Source organism: Jatropha curcas, chromosome 3 (assembly GCF_041381405.1).
Source record: "Jatropha curcas cultivar XTBG-Jc1 chromosome 3, XTBG_Jcur_1.0, whole genome shotgun sequence".
NCBI lineage: Eukaryota > Viridiplantae > Streptophyta > Magnoliopsida > Malpighiales > Euphorbiaceae > Jatropha > Jatropha curcas.
In genome coordinates, this window is record NC_143153.1 from 21,076,226 (window position 1) to 21,097,587 (window position 21,362).

The 21,362-nt window shown below is 35.2% G+C and overlaps 2 protein-coding genes across 2 annotated transcripts; one reads left to right on the plus strand and one right to left on the minus strand.

Moving 5' to 3' along the window:
* Positions 1 to 4,426: 4,426 nt before the first annotated feature.
* LOC105632758 (2-oxoisovalerate dehydrogenase subunit alpha 2, mitochondrial) lies at positions 4,427 to 8,602 on the plus strand. Its single transcript, XM_012215198.4, has 9 exons — positions 4,427 to 4,801; positions 5,704 to 5,841; positions 5,979 to 6,161; positions 6,758 to 6,915; positions 7,030 to 7,129; positions 7,406 to 7,517; positions 7,621 to 7,760; positions 7,871 to 8,056; positions 8,184 to 8,602. The coding sequence occupies exons 1-9, from the start codon at positions 4,544 to 4,546 to the stop codon at positions 8,349 to 8,351; spliced, it is 1,443 nt and encodes a 480-aa protein (XP_012070588.1). The 5' UTR covers positions 4,427 to 4,543; the 3' UTR covers positions 8,352 to 8,602.
* Positions 8,603 to 14,247: 5,645 nt separating this feature from the next.
* On the minus strand, positions 14,248 to 21,272 carry LOC105632756 (3'(2'),5'-bisphosphate nucleotidase 1). The gene is made up of 8 exons (XM_012215197.4): positions 21,005 to 21,272; positions 18,666 to 18,741; positions 16,738 to 16,811; positions 16,429 to 16,634; positions 15,086 to 15,296; positions 14,906 to 15,004; positions 14,579 to 14,732; positions 14,248 to 14,486 (listed from the first exon to the last, which is right to left on the minus strand). Exons 1-8 carry the CDS (start codon positions 21,224 to 21,226, stop codon positions 14,323 to 14,325), a joined length of 1,206 nt encoding a protein of 401 aa, XP_012070587.1. The 5' UTR covers positions 21,227 to 21,272; the 3' UTR covers positions 14,248 to 14,322.
* Positions 21,273 to 21,362: the final 90 nt, after the last annotated feature.

Below are 21,362 nucleotides of genomic sequence, written 5' to 3' on the forward strand. Positions count from 1 at the left end.
TGACCACACATCGAAAAAATGCTTGTGTCGTGTCTTCTGCTAAGCATGTTTTTGCCATGGGAATGAAAGTGCCATACTTGAAAAATCAATCAATGATGACCAATATGGTGTCAAATTCTCCAACTTTGGGCAAGTCGCTGATGAAATCTAGAGAGATGTTTTCCCATGGTCTGCTTGGTATTTGTAGTAGTTCCAAGAGCCTAGCAGGTTTCTGTTTTTGTAGCTTGTCCTATTAGTAAGTCAAGCAAGTCTTCATATATTCCTGTACATCCTTTTCCATTTGTGGCCAGTAATATCCTTGTTGGATGAGTGCCAAGGTTCTATGCCAGCCTGGGTGACCTGCCCATAAAGTATCATGCACTCATGAAGGAGTAGTCTCTGGAGATTACCTGCTTTTGGAACATCAACAAATCATCTTCCATCCAGAACTGTCTCATTTCCCTGCCTTTGCCAAATTCAAGATTGTGACTGCTTGAGGATCTTTGTTCAGCTATGCTCAGAGTTTGTCTTTAAGAGAGGTAGCTACTTAGCACCTGGATAAATGGGCAATTCTTTTCAAGGATACCAGTTCAGCTTTTCTACTCAATGCATATGCTACACTTGGTTGAGCCTGGTTTGTACTCCAAGGAGAAATCAAATTCAGCTAGTTGCTCTTGCTACCTAGCTTGTTTACTAGTTAGCTTAGGCTGAGTAAGAAAATGGCTAGCAGCTAAATTATCTGTCTTCACCACAAACTTCGATCCCAAAAGGTAGTGCTTCCATTCCTTTAAGCAATCAACTATTGCCAATAGTTCTTTCTCGTGTGCTGCATATCGCCTCTCGATGTCAGTCAACTTTCAGCTTCTGAACGCTACTGGATGGTCTTCTTGCATCAACACTCCATCCAAGGCAAAGTCAGAGGCATCCGTTCGCACCTCAAAAGGTTGTAGCATATTTGGAAGAGCCAATACAGGTTATGCTATTATAGCCCCTTTGAGATTCTCAAAAGCTTTTTGACAATTTTGCGACAATACCCAAGCCAGACCCTTCTTTAACAACTCCGTCAGCGGCCAGGTCTTGTGTGAATATCCTTGTACAAAACGCTTATAGTAGTTGGTCAATCCCAAGAAGGATCATATTTCTGTCACGCAAGATGAGATCCTCCACTCTTTAATGGCATGGATTTTTGCTTCGTCCATTCTGACACGGCCCTGTTCAATGACATGTCCCAAGAATTTGATGCGTTGCTGGCTTAACGCACATTTTTCTTTTTTTAGGAACAGTTTGTTCTCTCGAAGCTTGTTAAAGACCAGTTGCAAATGTGCTTTGTGTTCTTTTATACTATGTTGTACACCACGATGTCATCTAAGCACACCACCTCAAATTTGTCCAAATACTCATAGAATACCTGGTTCATTAGATTACAAAAAGTAGCAGGTGCATTAGTTAAACCAAAAGGCATGACAAGAAATTTGAATGCTCCATGCCGAGCCACACATGTTTTTTATTCATCCCCCTCTGCTATACGGGCTTGGTGATAGCCTGATCGAAGATCTAACTTGGTTAAGTACCGAGCTTGTGCCAACTGATCGAACAGATCTGCTATCAGTGGAATAGGATATTTATTCCTCATTGTGACCTTATTCAGAGCTCGGTAATCGATACAAAATCTCATACTACCATCTTGTTTCTTCTAGAATAGTACTGGGGCCCTGAAATGAGCCTTAAAGGGTCTGATAAATCCTGCCTCTAGGAGCTCATCTAGTTGTCTCCTCAACCCGCTAATTTTGGTGGTGCCATTCTATAGGGGGCCCGAGCAGGAGGTTTAGCCCCAAGTAGCAACTCAATCTAGTGATCTACATCTCGATGGGGAGGTAAGGTTTTAGGCAACTGCCCCGGCATAATATCCTGGTATTCCAACATCACTCATTGATGAACTCAGGGTGGCCAGTGGGCTCTGTCTCTTCTTTATGGATTGGAATTACTACATATGAGGGTTCATCCTTCTTTATCCCTTTCTTAAACTAGAAGGCCGATAACAACTTCTTTTCATTAATCGGACTAGCAGTTGCTAGCACAACACACGGTTGTTTCCCCATCAGAAGAAGGAAATTCGCAGTAGGGATCGGCATGCCTTTCACCACATTCAAGAAATCCAACCCCAATACAATATCAAAGTCGTCCATCGGAACCACTGTGAAATTTATTTTCCCTTCCCAAGACCCCACTCGGCATAGGACATCAGTAAAATGTCCCACTGTCTTCACAGCCTCGGAATTCACAGCCTTCAACTTCCCCAAGTCCTTCTTCACCTGTAGTTTGAATTTCGATACCATTGGACAATTCAAAAAGTTATCTGTTGCTTCCATATCTACCATCGCCTTTGCTGACTTTCCATTCAGATTGAAGTCAATATACATCAATCCCTTTTTAGGTGGTTCAGTCTTTTCCCCTGCTTGTCGTTCCAAGGCCCCCAGGAATCTCAATGCTCCAACCACAGTGGGATCAAAACTGCCTAAGTCTGAAGCCTGTCTTTCATGCTCTTTTTCTTCTTGGAGCTAGAGGGCATTCATGGCCTTGTCTCTTACCATGCATTTTGACATTCTATGCGGCCCTTTACAAAAGAAACATTTGATGGTTCTAGCCACTCCTCCTCCTATATTATTTCCTCCTGGTGCTCTACGTTCCTCTCGGAAAGTGAAGTTCCTTCGTGGCTAAGCATTCCCGACTACTGCCTGACTTGGGGCATTTTTATAGTTGGAGTTCCAAGGCCTCCTTTCCATATTCACTTCTGAATTGGTTGAACTTCCTCCCCCACCTGTGGGTCTTACCCACTTGTTGGGGCGATTGTCACCCGCACCTAGTTGAGCAAATTTACGTTTGGGAAAGTTCCGGCCTCTACCGCTTTTATGGCTGATTCATAGTCGTTGACCTTCTGAGTGTCCATTTTGTCCTTAACCCAAGGCTGTAGTCCTTCCATGAAAAAGTATAATCGATCATCACTTGATATAATTTTGATATCCAGCATGCATTAGGTGAATTGTCACACGTACTCCTGGACAAAATCTGCTATACTTTTGACAACCTTCGCCAGGCATGATATGCTATTCTCTCAGGGTAGAATGCCGATTTCAATACTTGGCAAAACTCCTCCCAAGTGCCCATGCTAGTCTGGCCAACTCGGACCTCCTCAACTTTGGTGCGCCACCATAGCTTGCCATCTTCTGCTAAAAACATTGTGACAAGGCTCAATTTTTCTTCATCTGAGGTGGTATTCGTGGCCTTAAGTATCCAGATTGAAGAGGAAATTATCCACTGCCCATGCATCTCGCACACCTTTGAGAGGTGGGGGATCTGAAATTTTCATTTTCCCATTTCTCGGAGGGTGGATTTCTGCATTTCTAGTAGCAATTGAGAGTAAGTTGACCTTTTCTTTGACTACCTCGTAGTCTTTCATCCTTTCTGATAGTTTCGACAACTCCTCACAAACTCGTTCACCTTTGTCTTGGCCTCATCAACCACAGGCTTTATGTAATCACAAAATTCAGTGTGGGCCTCATCCAACTCCCTTAGCAACTCCACCAAGGTCTACACCATAGTCTCAAGATTCTTGATCTTTTCTTTGTCTCCTGCCTCACCACCTTGAGTTGCCGAGGCAGGACCTTACTCCCCATCTCCTACCTCACCACCGGTAGTGGCTGACGTGAGACACAGGGCATAAATCGAGCGATTCAATTCAGAGAGTGTGGTCTACATTTCCACCGCTTTCTCCTCTAGCGCATCAATGCGCTCTTTGGCCTCTTGCCATTCCGAAATAATTTTTGGCTCACCAACAATAACATTCTTTTCTATAAAAGCAGCAAGCTCTTCCACCCGCTTCTCTAAAGCTTCAACATGGGAGGATTTCGTCATTTTCATCACTCAATCTATCTACAATTCAATGCTCTGATACCAAATGTCACGGTCCCGTATCACGCACCAAGATTGGACCGTGTGGCGCTTGCTTGACATACCCTCAAACAAGTCGGCCAAGGATATCAATTAGTTATCTGTAAACCAATAATGGGCATTAGAACAACATAATACCGATATATGATCATATGCATTTGAATATAAGAACAATTCAAGCATCATCGAGGAATACATAATAAAACATATTACAACATCGCATATAGGGGCAAAATAGTAATTATTAATTTTATATTAAATATTACATCGAGGCAACCAATATTACAACAAGGCAACCAATGGCACCTTCTAGAGACGTAGAACTACTACGAAGTACCAAAACAAAGACTCTAACATTCTAATGACTTAACCACTCGTCAACCCCTGCACCCGGTTACTGGCTAAGTTCGCTGTCACGGTAACTTGTACGTATTCTTATACTCACGTGGTAACGCAACCTTATTACTGAATGTGCGAAACGAGGTAGCTATCCACAACCAACTTATGTAAATAATAATTAACAGAAACAAAAATCAGGTCTTTCTCACTCTCTAATCTCTACAACATTTCACTTATCTTAGCTATTGGAATAAGAGCAACGATCTCTGTTCCTCTCATGGCTCTCTGTATAAGAAATACAAGAGCAATTGTTAGCCATGTCAAATCAAGAATGGGTCTTTTTTGTGTCCTCAACCGCAGTGCTTCTGTTTCTTCTTCAACCCATAATAGCAAAACTCAATCTACAGCTCTATTCGCTCAAGATTTCAAGAACCCAGTAGCAAATTTCTATCACAAAGTGTCCTGCCGGTTTTTATCCTTCAAAGCCGATAGCGAACAGTTGGGTTCCCACTGTAGCTGCCTTGACAACAATCAGGTATAAATTTCTACCCATTGGGTTTCTGAAATAGGGAATTTATCTCTCTCACTTCATTGGTGGCTGTACCATAGGGTATCAATTAGAGAGAATTTCTTTTTTTTCCTTGGTAGTCGAAGCGTGAAAATGATTGAGTTGTGGGAAAAAATCAATTAAGTTGTTTTGTTTTGTGTATTAAAGATTATTTAACTTCTAGAATTTTAAATATAAATTGTTGCTTTATCGGTAATCGTATTGTTGAATGCTGAAATTTGTTTATAGTTAGTACATTTTGAATGAAAATTTTTGTTGAAATGGAAAAGGAAAAATAGTCTCAAATTACTTACCAGGAAGTTTATCGCGGATTTGTGGGAGGTTGTGGAGTTAACAAGAAAATGAAGTAAGGATAGCACTGTTACTGTTCAAGTTATACTTTTTTTGGTACTTGATGGGCTTCTTGCTCTGGCAGTGAACTTGTAGGTAGCAAATGTAAGAGGTTTCACTGCAATATAATTTCTTTATTTGGGAAGTTTAGTAATGTGCTCTGAGCAGAATACTTCTTGTTTACTTCATAAGTCTTACCACGCTTAACTAGTGACTACCAGATGTTTATATGCTTCTGAATATATATTATAATTAATCTGGTTAACTATGACATATGTGTGTATAACAGGGGATCGTAATGTGGCATTTCAGTGTCATATGATTGTCATATGATTGATAAATTACAAGGTCAAGAATGTTTACATGCTATTCTATAGGGATCAGTAGAGAATGGACTGAGAAACTATACAAATCTTAGAGACTGTTATTACTAAGTTACTTCAAAAATGAACAATGTTTGTGCTGGATGCATCATGTACGCATGCGTCTATGAACACAAATGTATTTGTATCGATGTAACCTCCCTTTATCTATGGCAGGTTTTGGATTTTCCTGGAGGAAAAGTTGCATTCACTCCAGAAGTGAGGTTCTTATTTGGATCTACTGAGGAGCGCATACCCTGTTATCGTGTCCTTGATGACAATGGTCAGCTAATTGAGAATATTAACTTTACAGGGGTATGCTTACCTATTTTCTTTCCTTTTCCCTTCCTCCTTGGTGGAAAATTGTTGCTCATTATTGATATATCAATGTATATTACCCTGTTCCAGTTCTGAGTCCACTAGAAAAGACTTACAGATTGTAATTTAAATAGGTCAGCAAGGAAATTGCTAGGAAAATGTATATTGATATGGTGACACTTCAAACTATGGACACTATCTTCTATGAAGCACAGAGACAAGGAAGAATTTCATTCTATGTGACAACAGTTGGTGAAGAAGCCATCAACATTGCATCAGCTGCAGCTCTCACAATTGATGATCTTGTTGTCCCTCAGGTGACTAGTTCATGCATAGACATGTGTATTTCCCTAGAGCACCTCCCTCTCTATTCTGTGGAGACTCATACATGCTGAAACCCAAACCCATGCATGTGTGTTTATAATGTTCCCTTAGATCATTAGTTATTTTCGGTTGTTTTGAATACGTTTCCTATGCCCATGAGGAGTTCGATTTCACTTTTCCCCTTGGGCATTTTTTTCTTGTGTAGTTAGGATACTGTTTATCTTTTGAATGTATGAAGTCTTAATGACTGACAAGTGAGCTTAAAATGGTGGAAAACATGATTTCTTCAATTGCATTGGTAGCAGCACTTGTGATTGATTATCTTGTTCATCAGGTTACAAGCACATTAAGCAGCCTTCTCTGGCCCCCATCCCCATCCCCACCATTTCTCTACCTCTCCCTCATATGCGTGTGTGAACATACATCCAATTAACACACACTGCTTGTACAGTACGTTTCTCTATATTTTTTGTTCCTGATGAAGAACTGCTGCAATCTTTCTCTTTTATGCATCCATTTGAACATTTCCACCTTATGTTGAGCAAGCTTAAATGATATTAAAAATTGTTTTCTTTATTACTTTTTGCAGTATAGAGAGCCAGGAGTTCTTTTATGGCGTGGATTCACTCTTCAAGAATTTGCAAACCAATGTTTTAGTAATAGAAGTGATGATTGCAAAGGTAGGCAGATGCCTGCCCATTATGGATCAAAAAAGCACAATTACTTCACTGTAGCATCAACAATTGCGTAAGATGAAAAACCTTTTGTACTTCTAGTTATGAGGCTGTTGTTGTTGTTATTCGCTCTCTCTTTTTTTTTTTGAGTTACTAATCGAGGTGTATTTTATTTATTGCACTTCAGCTCACAGCTTCCACATGCAGTTGGTGCTGCATATTCTCTAAAGATGGATGGAAAAGATGCTTGTGTTGTCACTTATTTTGGTGATGGTGGATCAAGTGAGGTATATCTCCTCTGAAAAATCAAAACCATTACATGCTATTATTTTCCATCATCTTTGGACCATTTTGTTTAATTACCTGCAGAAAATTAAGCTTCCAAGAGTGACATTTTTATTTAATGATTTTTTGTTAGTGTCCTTTCATTTGGGTAACTATTCATTTCTTACAGCAAAGAGATGCTGTGATGATTATTTCCAGTAGTAACTAAATGAACCATTTAGCCTCAATGAATTTTGCTTTGAGTTTCTCTTTTTCTAATATGCATCAAATATTGTTAGGGAGATTTTCACGCTGCTTTAAATTTTGCGGCGGTCATGGAGGCACCAGTTATATTTATCTGTCGGAACAATGGATGGGCTATTAGCACTCCTCTTTCCGACCAGTTTCGAAGTATTCTTCCCTCTTCTGCATTCTCATATTTGGGAAATCGTAGTAAATAAAGCCTTGCTACATATAAAAGCAATTTTCTCTGAGGCATTCTATTTATCGGCAGGTGATGGTGTTGTTGTTAGAGGACAGGCTTATGGAGTTCAAAGCATTCGTGTAGATGGTAATGATGCTCTGGCAATGTACAGTGCAGTTCATGCTGCTCGTGAAATGGCAATCAGCAAACATACGCCGATCTTAGTAGAGGTAACAGGAGAATATTTCTCTCCCTTTTCTTCTTTCCTTTGGGGTTAGTTTGACAATTTTGTCTGCTGGGCATGCTCATATTTGCTTTTTGTTTTTTCCCCTATAAACAGGCTCTAACATATCGAGTAGGACATCACTCCACATCAGATGATTCCACAAAGTATCGTTCAATTAATGAGATTGAACTGTGGAGATCGGCACGAGATCCTGTTACTAGATTACGAAAATGGATAGAAAGCAACGGTTGGTGGAGCAATGAAGCAGAGTCAGACCTCAGAAACACTGTGAGGAAGCAGGTAAGCATCATAAGATAAAAGTATTCTGAAATGCTATACTAAATGTCTAAACCTCCATTTCAGGTTGCATTTGAAAGTTTATGTGGTTCACTGTAAAAGGTTCTCACTGACAACTATTTATTAACAGCTATTAAAAGCAATTCAAGTGGCAGAGAGAGTTGAAAAACCTCCAGTTGCAGATGTTTTTACTGATGTGTATGATGTTCTCCCATCCAACCTTATAGAGCAGGAGAAGTTTCTAAGAGAAGCCGTCAGGAGACACCCACAAGATTACCCATCAGATGTTCCTTTGTGAACCTTTTTCCATGATAAATAAACGGGATATCTGATATGCTTCATTTATGAGAATTTGAACTGAACCAATAGTTGCAGGGTTAAAAATCCTTAAGGTTGGCAGGGGCTGGGCAAGGTGCTAGGTTGAAGGGCCCTAGCTAGTACACGGGCTTGGGCAAAATAATGGAGTGACACTAGGAATAAGACTTTTGGGTCGTTTGTTATAACTGAATTCTAAATATTGTATATGAATAAACAACTTATTGAATTGAACGACTAAGGTTCCCTTTGTATCCATAAAATAACTTAGTTCAAAAATATTTTTATGGAAAACATCTTTTTTAATATTTTTCAAAATGATTTATTTTTCGTTATTTGGTTATAATATTAAAAATTAGATAAAAATATTAAAATTTTTATCTCATAAGATTATAAAAATATTAATAATAACAATAGAAATTTTATAATTTAAAAATTTTATTATTAAATATGAAAATAATACAAAAAATATATAAAAATCATGAAAGCCGGAGGTGGCCGGTGGTAGTTGTTGGTGGTGGTAGCTAATGGTAAATGGTGATCAATGATAGTGACTATGATGATTAATAAATTAAAAAATATGAATTTATAAAGTTCATCGATATCCAGAAAGTGTTTTACTCTTGTGAAAAATGGAAAATTGTTTTTCTTAAAAAATTACTTAATTTTCCTTTGATCAGAAAAATATTTTCTGTTGACTTATTTTCCTGAGAGTCCTAAACAATGAAAAATTGTGAAAATTATTTTTCTATAAGTTATTTTATGAAAATAAACGGAGCTTAAGTTGTAAATAGAGTTACGATATTGAGTGATTTTATTTGTTTGGTATACGGATGATTGCATTTTACATATTTAACATTAAAAATATAAATTACATTCTATACAGTAATACCAAATATATAAATATATTTATATTCATTTATCAATTGTAGATGAATAATTTATCTTTAACATTATATAATTTTCAATGGATATTATATATTTAAATATATGAATATATGAAAATGGGGATGACTAAAGATTTTAGCCAATGGCTACCTGACATGATATTGACTCAACCTGAATGGGTCAGGATAAACGAGGGTGGCACGTGGGTCGAATTTGTTGATTTAAAATATATAACTCCTATGTGCAAGTAAATAATTTTTTTCACCCAATCCGACCGATTAAACGCATGAATCCGCCAGGGGTTAGAAACGGATTGAATTGGGTTGAGTACGGATTCAACATAAATCCGTGGATCAAATAAATGATATTAATAAAAATATTCTTAAATAAAATGTAATTATTTAAGAGAAATTACTAAAATTTAATAATACAATAATTTTAACAAATTACAAATATATACCAATAACAATATTAAATTTCTTAACATGATTATTATCATCATCATAATCAACCATGACCACTTAAATTTCCTAATAAGGAATACAATCAGTAAAATTAAAAATATATGATAACATAATTATACAAAAAGTTATAGATTACGATATATATATATTCTAATAGCAACCATTCAAAGCAAGTTTATATAGAAAGAAAAAAAAAAAAAAGCAATAGTTTAAAAGGTAATATCTACTAAATATGTAAATAATTTCGTATTTATGTTTAAACTTGTAAATCAAATCAAATCAAATTAACTAAATAATTCATAACTACACATATACATATATGTATATTTATTTATTTGACATTATTTATGGATTGCGTAGGATCTATGGTTTATCTAGTGAATCCGTGACCCAACTCAACCCGTGAATTATAAAGATGACTCACTCAATCCAATCCGTTATATCTTCAAACCTGTCAGGTTGGTTTGGTTACTCGGAGTGGATCCGATTAGAACGGGTCTTGTGCAGCCCTAAGTAAATCCGACTCATTTGGTGGCAAAGGGATATGGATTTTAGAAATTAAATCTGAGTCAGGTTTGGTATGTGCTCATACTCGTATAATCCAACTCGAAGAGCGCATTTTAGTCTTTCTTTTCTCTTTAAATTGTTGACTTATAGCTCTACAACATTTGACTGAAGCAATGCCTTTCACATTCTAGTATTTTTTACGCAAAATATATAAATTCACCCTTGAACTTACTTGTTAAAAACCTTGTAGACGTAGTATTCTCAACTTTCAGGGAGAACTATTGTGCCCCTAATATTGCATATTTTTCTATTGTAACATTAATTCGTAGAATTTTTATTTTTTATATACAAAATATTGAATTGATGTGTGGTTAACACAAAATTTAGAACAATAAATTTTCACATTTTTAAATCATTTAATAGTTGTTTAATTGATCTAATTTATAAGTTGAAGTATTTAGTAAAAAGTTGAAGAAAAAATATAACCACACAAGGCATAGTTACCCATCTTAATTCTAATATTTTGACGATATTCCCCCAAAAATTAGTGATCTTGTTTTATTTGAAGAAGAAAGGATATGATGAAGTTTTGTTATGGAAAATAGGATTGTGCATTTCTGGTTTTGATTCGATTTTCTTTTTTTTAGAAAAATTAGAACGAGAGCCATTACTTAGTTCTTCCAAATTTGAATCAGAATTGGAAGCGAAACCAAATGATTTAGGAATTAGAACCAACATTCTATTTGAATTCAGTTTTTTGTTTTCAATTCTTCTATTTTCCAGTTAAAAAGTGCCACACTATTATCTACAATGATTAGGTGTTGGTTTAGTTCCATTTGATTCTTAGTAAGAATCGGAATTAAAATTAATATGAAAAATTTTTTTGATTCAGTTCCAATTCGATTTGAGTTTGATTCAATTCCCTTGAGAACCATGCATAGGCTTAATTGAAAACTTCAATTGAGCATATGAGAAGTCAGAAGAATCAAGTGACAATAATGTTTATGGTAGTTTGATCCATTCGGAGAGCAAGAAATCTCTATATTTATCAAAATAAGTATACGATAAAAAAATAGGTTAGGAATCAAGATTTATCTCTACTTGAGGGAATTTCAATTAAACCATGTTGTTTCCAATGATGCCATCTCTTTGAGCTCAGTAATTGATAAAGGTTAATTTAGACGTTGCATTATCAGAATATGCAGGGTATGGTTTAGGTATGGTGATATGCAATTGGAGGGGTGAGGTTATAACGTCAGGTGTAAAAAAAAGTTTCCTCTTATCTCCTTTAATCTGAAGTTGAAGCAGTTGTATTTGCCTTAAACACATCGTTAGAGCTGGAATTCTCTCATATAGTTTTTGAATCTTGATATCCAAATTTTGAAGAGTAATGTACTGCCATCAATAGAGTTAGGAACAAGAATTTTGACACTGAAAATGCTTGTAAATTCTTGTTCATTTTTCACTTGTCACATATTTATAGTGCAGGCAATAAAAGGGCTCATGTCCTTGCAAAAAGAGCTCTCTCTCTCTTGATTTCGAGGAGTGTAGAAGGTAATGAGAGCAAGATAGTGTTGGGATTATAACTGATCCGAGTAAGTTCTGCGGAAAAATACTCCAATAATTACGTATTGGATATTGACGATCGAATCTACCAGAAATAATAACCACAGTAAAAAAATTAAATAATTACCGTAAATGCCAAATGAAAAATAAGGACACCGAGATTTACGTGGTTTACCTTTCAACTGTTATGGGTTACGTCCACGGGACAAAAACTCCGAATAATTCTTCTACTAAAAATAGTATGTACAAAAGAGATTACAAAAATAATGGTACTCTAAGTGTTTTCCAAAAATACCCAAAAATTATAATCCTCACTATTTTCTCTCTTTTCCAATTTTAGGAACCCTTTACTAAAATTCTATACACTCTATGTATTTCTATTCTTTTTGTTTTTATACAATTTGTTGAGAGAAAACATTTTCCTATTTATAGAAGAAGGGGATGCGTTAATTGTTGAGAGAAAACCTTTTCCTATTTATAGGAAAAGGGGATGCATTAATCAACGCATCCACCGACTGCGCGCAAATAACGCATCCAACTGCGCGCAGTCTTCTATGAATAAGAAAAAACCACGTGACTCTTTTTTTTTCTTTCTTTCTTTCTTTCGCAGCCTTCATTGATTGCTAAAAAACGTGGTTTGATTCTTTCTTTTTTCTTCAAACTTGTGTGAGTCCCACATGTTAGAGGGGCCCCACAACAGATAGAAAGATAAGTAAAAATGAGAGAGTTTAAGAGATGAACTTCTCTCTTGGTGATTCATTTCATTAGAAAATCTTTTAACTTATAATATAGTAATAAATGCAAATACATAATTGTAAATACATTCACACAAAATACGAAGATAAATATGACTTAGATATATAGTTCAAGTCTTTTGTGCTTTCTAACTTTTATAATTTCCAGCACAAATCTCATATGGTCCAACTTGTTTGATGTTTTGGTTCTTAGTTTATAAAATTAGTTATTTTTTTCATAAAAAAAAAAAAAAAAAAAAAGCCTTGATGGGTTAATCTCAAAATCAATAGCCAGAGAATTCATCTTGGAGGACTATTTATATATTGAGAGTCAACCTACTGTAACACTCCTCTGCTACCCAGGTTCTAAAACTTGTTACCTTTTGCGAAGCTCACAAAAAGTGGAGTTATTCTAAAAAATTGTCAATATTCTTCTGAAATAGTTGATGAGTAAAAACATTAACTATTAATTTAAAATGAAAAAAAAAAATTCTAATATTAAACATCATATTTAAAAAAAATAATTTTTATTACTTTTCAAATCGGTAGTATATAGATTTCACGAATAGATTTACCGTCCATTGATTTTCACCAGAGCCATCACGCATCTATGCATTAAAATTCATAAAATTAAAAAGATTTGACAAAATTAGAGACTATTGAGAAGTGCAACTTCCTTTTATAATTTGCTAATCCACTTCTTCTGTTATTACGCATCCATACACATCAATGGTGTTACAATATATGTATGTAAAGCCATGCAAGGGAAAGATTTTTCAATCCCACGTGGAACTCTATCCCTTGTCGATTTGTGTTTTTTTAGTTGTTTTTTCTAAAATTTTAAATTATTAGTATTTTGTTTACTTGTTATTCCTTTTTTGAATATTCAATGTTTGCAAAGTTTCTAAATTTAAACATATAAATAATTATTTTTCACATTATAATATTTATGATCCTTCATTAAATGAGCAATTTTAATTAATATCTTCAATGAGTTAAGGATAAAGAAGGATAAAATAATTTTTATTGACTAAATTTTTAATATGCGAATTTTATCAAACCATGCACACAAAATGGGACAGGAAAATATTTATTTTAAAAAATCTTAATACGTTTACCTTTTTTAATTGTGCTAACTTTGTGACTTCCACTTTCATTATGTTATAATTGTTGTATACTTTAATTAATAATCATGAGAGTTAGATTTATGAACTTAAGAAATATATATAAAGCCATATAAGGGAGAGATTTTTCCATCTCATGTGGAGTTCTCTCCTTGATTTATGTTTTCTTTCTAGTTGTTTTTTTTTCTAAATTTTTAAATCATTAGATATTTATTTTAAAAAATTAAGCTTAATATGTTTATTTGATTGTGTTAACTCCGTGACTTCCACTTTCATTTTGTAATTATTGTATACTTTATCAATAACCATAAGAATACAAGGTTTATTTTTATTTAATTTACCAATTTTGAAATTATGTTGTTATATTGCACGAAAATTTGATGCATGCAACGATTTAGAAAAATCAAGTTATTTTCTCAAAATTAAAGTATTTTTCAAATTTTTAAGTAATAGAAACATAACGTACCAAACAAAATTGTCTAAAACAAATTTCAATATTTTTTTATTTTAAACTTTATTTTTAAATATTTATAAAAATTATAATGCGATAAAAAATAAAAATAGTTTCAAAATTAGCGCAAAGCGCAAGACAGATGTAGAATAACTCTCACATAACTTCATAAAAGAAATGGGGAAATCATCATAAGTACAGAAAAAAAGAAAAAAAAAAATTACAGTGATGAACCTTTTTCGTCAAGGGATTCTCGAACTGCCTTTAAAAGAGATGGCATCAACTTAGGATTGGTGACAATGATGCCAGTGTCAAGATCCAGATATCTTCCTTTAGAAAAATCTAAAGGGTTTCCAGCAGCATCTGTGGCCACTCCACCAGCTTCTGCAAAAGTTAATTGACAATCCATATTAAGAACAAGAGATGCAAAATTTCAATTGCTCGGAAGTAATGACTGGAGGCAAATTGAAAAGCACCTGTCACAACTATATATCCAGCAGCATGATCCCATATCTTCTCCCGGTAACCTTTACGAGGGAAACGCAGATATATAGTCCCGTCTCCTCTGGCTAGAGCACCATACTTTGCCTGGCTATCAATTCTAACGGGCGGTGCTTTAACTCCAAGTTTCTGTACGCAAATTAATGTTTTAAAGGATATTGAAACAGACCAAAGGTGTGTGCGTGTGTGTGTGTGGTTGTGTTATCTCTCTCTCTCTCTCTCTCCTTTCTTTTATGCGGTGGAGAGAAGGCCGGGGGAGAGGTGTTTTAGGTATGGGTAGACAAAGGGGAAAATAATCATACTTTTGCAATTGAGCTGGACAAGTCGTGCATAGAGTGTGCTGCTTCATACGATTCAAAGAATGATGCTTCTTCAGGATTGTCAATTGCACTGACTTGCACCTGTGCAGCAGTAGAAAAACCAACTGATATGTGCGCCAACAAATGCAAGCATTAATTAGAATAATCTGCAGAGTTATTAACCTTTACTGCTGATGCACCATTCAGCGGTTGCATGTATGTTCCGGTCCCAACTTCAGCAAAGAAAAGGCAACCAATCTCACCATGCAGGGGAGATTGATTTGCACTACCAATGGAAGATAATGGAAGATTCGGGCAAGCAAGTGCACCCAACACTACTTTCCCTTCTTCAAGCAATCCTAAGGCAATTGCATATTGATCTCCTCTAAGAAACCTATTGTACAAATTAACTAGTTTAGCAGTGTCTATTTCATCCCAGTAGGTTAAAAACACAAGCATATAAAAGATCAACAATTGCACTTGCATAAAATCTCTAAAACAGCTCTAGTTTGAGGCAAGGTCAATTTTAATTTATTCCAAGTGCACCCTAATCTTTATTCCAAATCCAAGAAAGAAAATAATGAAGTAATGCCTCCTACCACAATGCTCCAAATTGATCAACAAATAAGGTCATTTTAATTTATTCCAAGTGCATCTTAATCTTTATTCCCAATCCAAGAAAGGAAATAATGAAGTAATACCTCCCTACCACAATGCTCCAAAATTGATCAACAAATTATTTTCTCAAGCCATGTACCTCATCTCCTTTGTAAACAAATAAAAATAATTCAAGCCTTGTCTCACTCAAACACTGCAAAAATCATCCATTTGCAGTGGGTTTTATGTTCTAATCGACAAAATAGAACTTGCATGGTTTAATGCTATGCATTTTGGTTATTAAAATCTAAGTAGTTTCCTTTCTAAAGTTGTTTATAAGTCCAAAAAACTAAATCTCAACCAATATGTTGTTTAATGATAGCTAGAGATACGATAATTGCTAGGTCACAACTCCAGGAGCAAGAATGAGAAGGATTGAACAAGAAACATGACATGGATATACAGAAAGATTTGCTTTAACTTGGCAGCAGCCAATTGAGTTCCTGATTGAGTGCCTAATCTTACTAGTTTAATTGGCAGCAGCAAAAGTAAAGTTAAGTTAAAAAACGAAAAGGAAACTAACATGTTCTAAAGACAAAGAATGAAAAATGAATTTAAAAAATAAACCAAACTAGTAACATATCACTACAAGTTCCAAATTAGTGTAGTTCAACCAACCAACAAAGACAAAATTTTAAACACTAATATCTTCGTTAGCGATTTTGTTTTTAAACACTAAAATCTTTGTTAATTAGATTCATGATATCACAATTTAATCCAATTCATCTGACTGTAGAAACAACAGATATATATAAATAACTGGATCCTATCATAGCATCAAAGGCACCAACTTCTCAGATTGAAAGATGCAAGTACTCTACTCATTTTATGCATTATGATTCAAGTAATATTCAAAGTTTTATGCTCACCCTTTTGTACCATCTATCGGGTCCAAGACCCAATGTCTGCCATGAGAACCACCTTCCGACTTGCCAGAGTCAATTGCCTTGAGCACATCCTCTGTGGATAAAGTAGAGACACCATATGATCCATCACTAGCTAGGGTATCATTTACAAGTTTTGTAATGCGCTCTAAAATTTCCTGGCCTTCGTTGGTACAAAGATCTCCTGAATCCTATAGATATTCCACAAATATTATGCAATATAATTTTAGATAGTGAAAAGAAAATTCCTCCTGTCCAGGCAGGGAAAAAAAAAATCTAAATAGCACCACTGACCTCTTCAGCCACCAGTGAAAATGTTTCGGATGGAAGCTCTCTCTGTAGCACAAAACTAACTAGTGCTTGTGAGCCTGCAATGAGAATATTAAAAAAGAAAGAGTAGTTAGTTGCAGTTGCTTTTTTATCAAACATAAAATCAGAAACAAATATTTCAAGCAGAAAACCATCAGCAACATAATAAATTCATAAATCACTTCATTTTAAACGCTATAAAAATGGCGAACAATGGCAATAAAAAGGAGAGCCCCAGAGCCCCAAGATCGTATGACATTCTTCATATTCATACCAATACAACCAAAGAGGCTGTTGCGATATAATTGAGCAGATTGTAAGTAGTTCATATCAAGATGACATCAACCATAAACATGGTGCAATTGTGTCCATGCAGGATTTTTCTTAAAAAAAATTAGTAAGCGATACAACTTTATAGTTCAACAGTGTCAAATTAAATATACAACAGAGCATATTATATTATGATTTTCTGGTTCTGGTCATAACTAACACACTAAACATTTAAAAGTAATTATCATTTTGTTGCAATAAAATAAATTATTCCAAACTAATAATCAAACTTAAATTATAATTCCCAGAAAATAAGAAATCAGTTCTCAAATTGTTTGGTAAAATAAACATGACTCACAGCTTTCATAAATGGATTGGTAATGACAAACCAATAAAAAAGCTTGAAAAGAAATCTCATTAGAATCAAGCGTTTTACAAACCCATTAGAGATTGGGACTTACAATGGGAGAAAAAAGAAGCTACTCCCTCTCTCCCCCATGCCCCTCCAACACCCCCCCCCAAAAAAAAAAAAAAAAAAACGCACCAAAAATATAAAGAAAAGATCTTCCTCAGAATCCACATTTTTAAAAATGTTACACATCTGAGAAACGTCATGATAGAGCTGCTTTGCACATTGCAGGGCCAAATAGCACCGATTTCCCATAATTTTGAAATCCAAAGTATCATAAGAACCGCCTTTGCAAATACTAGCCAATAAAACGCAACTTTCAAAGCCTCTCTGATATTCACAGAATCAATTACAAAAAATACCTTGATGATTGCCTTCATTTACACTTTGGTCCCTCCTATTTCAAACCGACAATTTTGGTCCCTTGTAATAATATCAATGGAAAAATGAAAAGTTTTTAGGGAATTTAAGGAACCAAAGGGAATTTTATAATTTAGGGACTAAGCAATTGACTTTAAAATTTTGAGGAAATTTCAAATTTTTAAGATGAAATGACAACAGACAGTAACAAAGCCCAGGGACAAAAATTATCAATTCTGGAACAGTAAAGACTCAAGTGTATATTAAGGAAAACCTCATAGGACTTTTTGTATTCAAGCCATATGTTGAAGAATTTGATAAATTGAAAGATGGATCTTGTCTCCAACTTGTGCAAGAAAGGGGAAAGGGGAAAGGGGAAAGGGGAAAAAAATATTCTTAGCTGCATCTTGCCAACTATTTCCGAAAATTAAAAAGTTTACTAAAACTATAGAGAACAAACATGGCACATTTGGGATGTAAGATTTTCCCATTAGATAAGAACTGCCTGTCTTAATTTTCAATGAATGACCCAATTGTTTCAAATCATAAAGCTATCGAATACGGGTGAACTTTATTAGCAATCATGAACAAAATCCACCGATAAATACTCAAAAGAACAAGAAATCAACACATTAAAAGGGCAGCCTGGTGCATGAAGCTCCTGCTATGCACATAGTCTGTGGAAGGGTCAGACCACTTTGGGTATTAACGTACACAGCCTTACACTGCATTTTTGGCAAGAGGCTATTTCCATTACCCAAATCCATGACCTCCAGTTCACACGGTGTCAACTTTACCGTTGTGCCAAGGCTTCCCTTCAAACTAACGCATTGCATTAATAAAAAATTGATGAATAGAATGTTTGACAACAAACCATAATCAGCCACTGTAACAGGACTTTTATCTGATTTTGATTGGACATCCGATTGCAGTAAAGCCTTTTGTACTTTCTGAAAATCAAAGAAAAGTTAAATACAATAACATGAATCCTATTGGAAGATGCAACAGGAAATTAAGCATAATTAAATAAATAACAAGTTCAGATCAAGTTTCAATTCTAGTTCAGAAACAATTGCGCTAGGTGATGCATAACAGCATATTGTCATTTATCAAGTTATACAATTAACAATCAGGCAAGATATATTTTTGTATTTATAAAGATGTAGCTAAGAAATTCCAAGCATCATTTTAAGGTAGCAAAAAACCAATTGCAAAGCCTATCGGCTCCTACTTGAGGCAAATATTCAAGAAAAACTTAACCACTAAATCAGCAGCAGTTTGCACTTTGTTTCTTTGTCTTAGAATGCACATGCATGCATGTGCACTTGCTTACACACCTTAGGGAGAGAAGGAGAATAAACAACAAAACTCAACTAAGCTAAGACTGAATTCCGAAAACTGAACCAGTTACGTAAACCCTTTGCAAGACATCATCTCCTAATGGATAAGACATGAAGTACAAGAAATGGCACACCTGATTATGCCCAAGAAATGAAGAACATAAACAATACATGGAACAAAGGAATACTAGATTGTATCTGCTTTTGCACCATGACAATCTATCTCACTCAAATTACGTACAGTATAAGGGGATCCCTTGCTAGAGCTACACGTGAAAGTTTCCAAAATTCACACCCAGTTTCATCTTATGCAGTAGATGGGTAATTGTTGAAAATATAACGTTATTATTCTTCTAAAGCAAACTTTTAAACATCTATTACTAGCTTTACTCATAACATATCTATCAGCCACAAAAGTTGATACATCTTAATAAAGAAGCTGATCAAGCAAACCTTAAGGCTAGATCCCAAACTAGGAGTCCCTTGGTTTCCTTTATTTCATCTGCAATATGTTCAACATTCTACATTAAAGCTTTTAGTCTCTAATTTATCTTAAAATCCCTTCTCTCAATTTTTCCTGATTGGGTACTAGTTCCATCTTCCTATGAATGCACGATGTTCTGTTTATTCTTTCGTTTTTGCACATTTATCTTAGCATTCTCATTCCCATTATGCAAATCTTATTTATAGATATCGTTTCTCTAGCACCCGAGACTTGTTGCCATATGCCATTGTTCGTTAAATCACAATTGTCTATTCTGTAATTACCTAAGAATTATTCTAAACTTCTATTCCCACTGACTTAACTTATACTCCTTCACGTAGTCACAAACATGAATGAAGTATGTCTTGGAGATAATTACCTCTTCACAACTATTACCCATCTCTCTTTAGCAGGAAACCAAATTAGTATGTCTATATTTTAGAATAATCATCCAGTAATTTTGTACCTAGTTAGGACTTTCTACTTTGCTTTCCTCTATATAAGGTTCCAGATATAGGCTAGTTCTTCAGTTGAATTAAAGAAAATAGGGTGTGAGAACCTAAGGTACATCTCCCACCGATCCTACTTTAACCCTATAGTTGACATCCTGCTTTCTTCCAACATTCCTTTACATAATAAAAATCTAGATATCAAAAATGTAGGCATTGCAGGACCTCCATTTCATTAAGATTATCCAACTTTAATCAATCCTTCCACAGCTAAAATTGCAGTGCTACGACTAATTTTGCTGATGGGTAAACATTGTGCTAATGTTGTGCCGATAATTTTTCATTCCTGATCCAGTCCATTTAAAGTAGGTTTAACATCCAAATGAATGGGTGATGCATTTTACCTGCATATTCTCTCAAAACCACAATATCACATTTACTTGCTGAAATTTTCAATGGATAAAAGTGATATTTGTTTCAACGCTTGAAAATAGTTTCCGATAACTTCAATTTTATTTTCATCAGACACGCCTCAAACTCCACGTGAAAAAGAATTAGTCCCACCCACCACCCCCCCCCCCCCCAAAAAAAAATTAATGCACTAATAATCAACAAGACAGCAAACCACTGTGAATCTAGTAAGCACCCAACCAGACATCTCCTCATAATTGAGTTGCATTTTCGTATTACAAACTAGCACTTCAACATAGAAATAGACACTTACATCAGCCAAAAACCAAAACAGCAAGAATTAGCAAATCCGCAACAAGCTTATTGCTCAAATAAGAAATTTAGGTTCTGGTTCACGCTCAAATAACAATCTGCAATCCAAAATCTATTATAGACCAATTACAGCTAAAACAATGATAAGTATCCACGAAAAAAGACAGCCCGATTCTGTATATGTGTGTGCATAGACTAGAGAGAGAAAGAACGATGCCTGGCAGAGGCGAGCAGAGAGCGAAGCGGCCTTCTTAGCGGCAACGAGCTCCTTGTCATAAGACATTGAAGAAGAAATAGGTCTTAATGTCAATAACGAAGATGAAGAAGAAGAAGAAAAAGAAGAGGTTTTGGAGTTGGAGAAGAGCAGAGGGACAACAAATGGGTTTTTGGGGTGTGAGAATTTGGATTTAACAATGCCTAAGCCATTTACAGAAATCATTCCTCCTTGCTTAGTCGTGCCTGATTGTATTATTACTATTTCAACTGGGGTTGCGTAAAATGCAACTGTATACAAGGTGTTATAATTTATAAGCCGTTGGATCATTTCTGATTCCATCCAAAAGCAAGAATTTAAA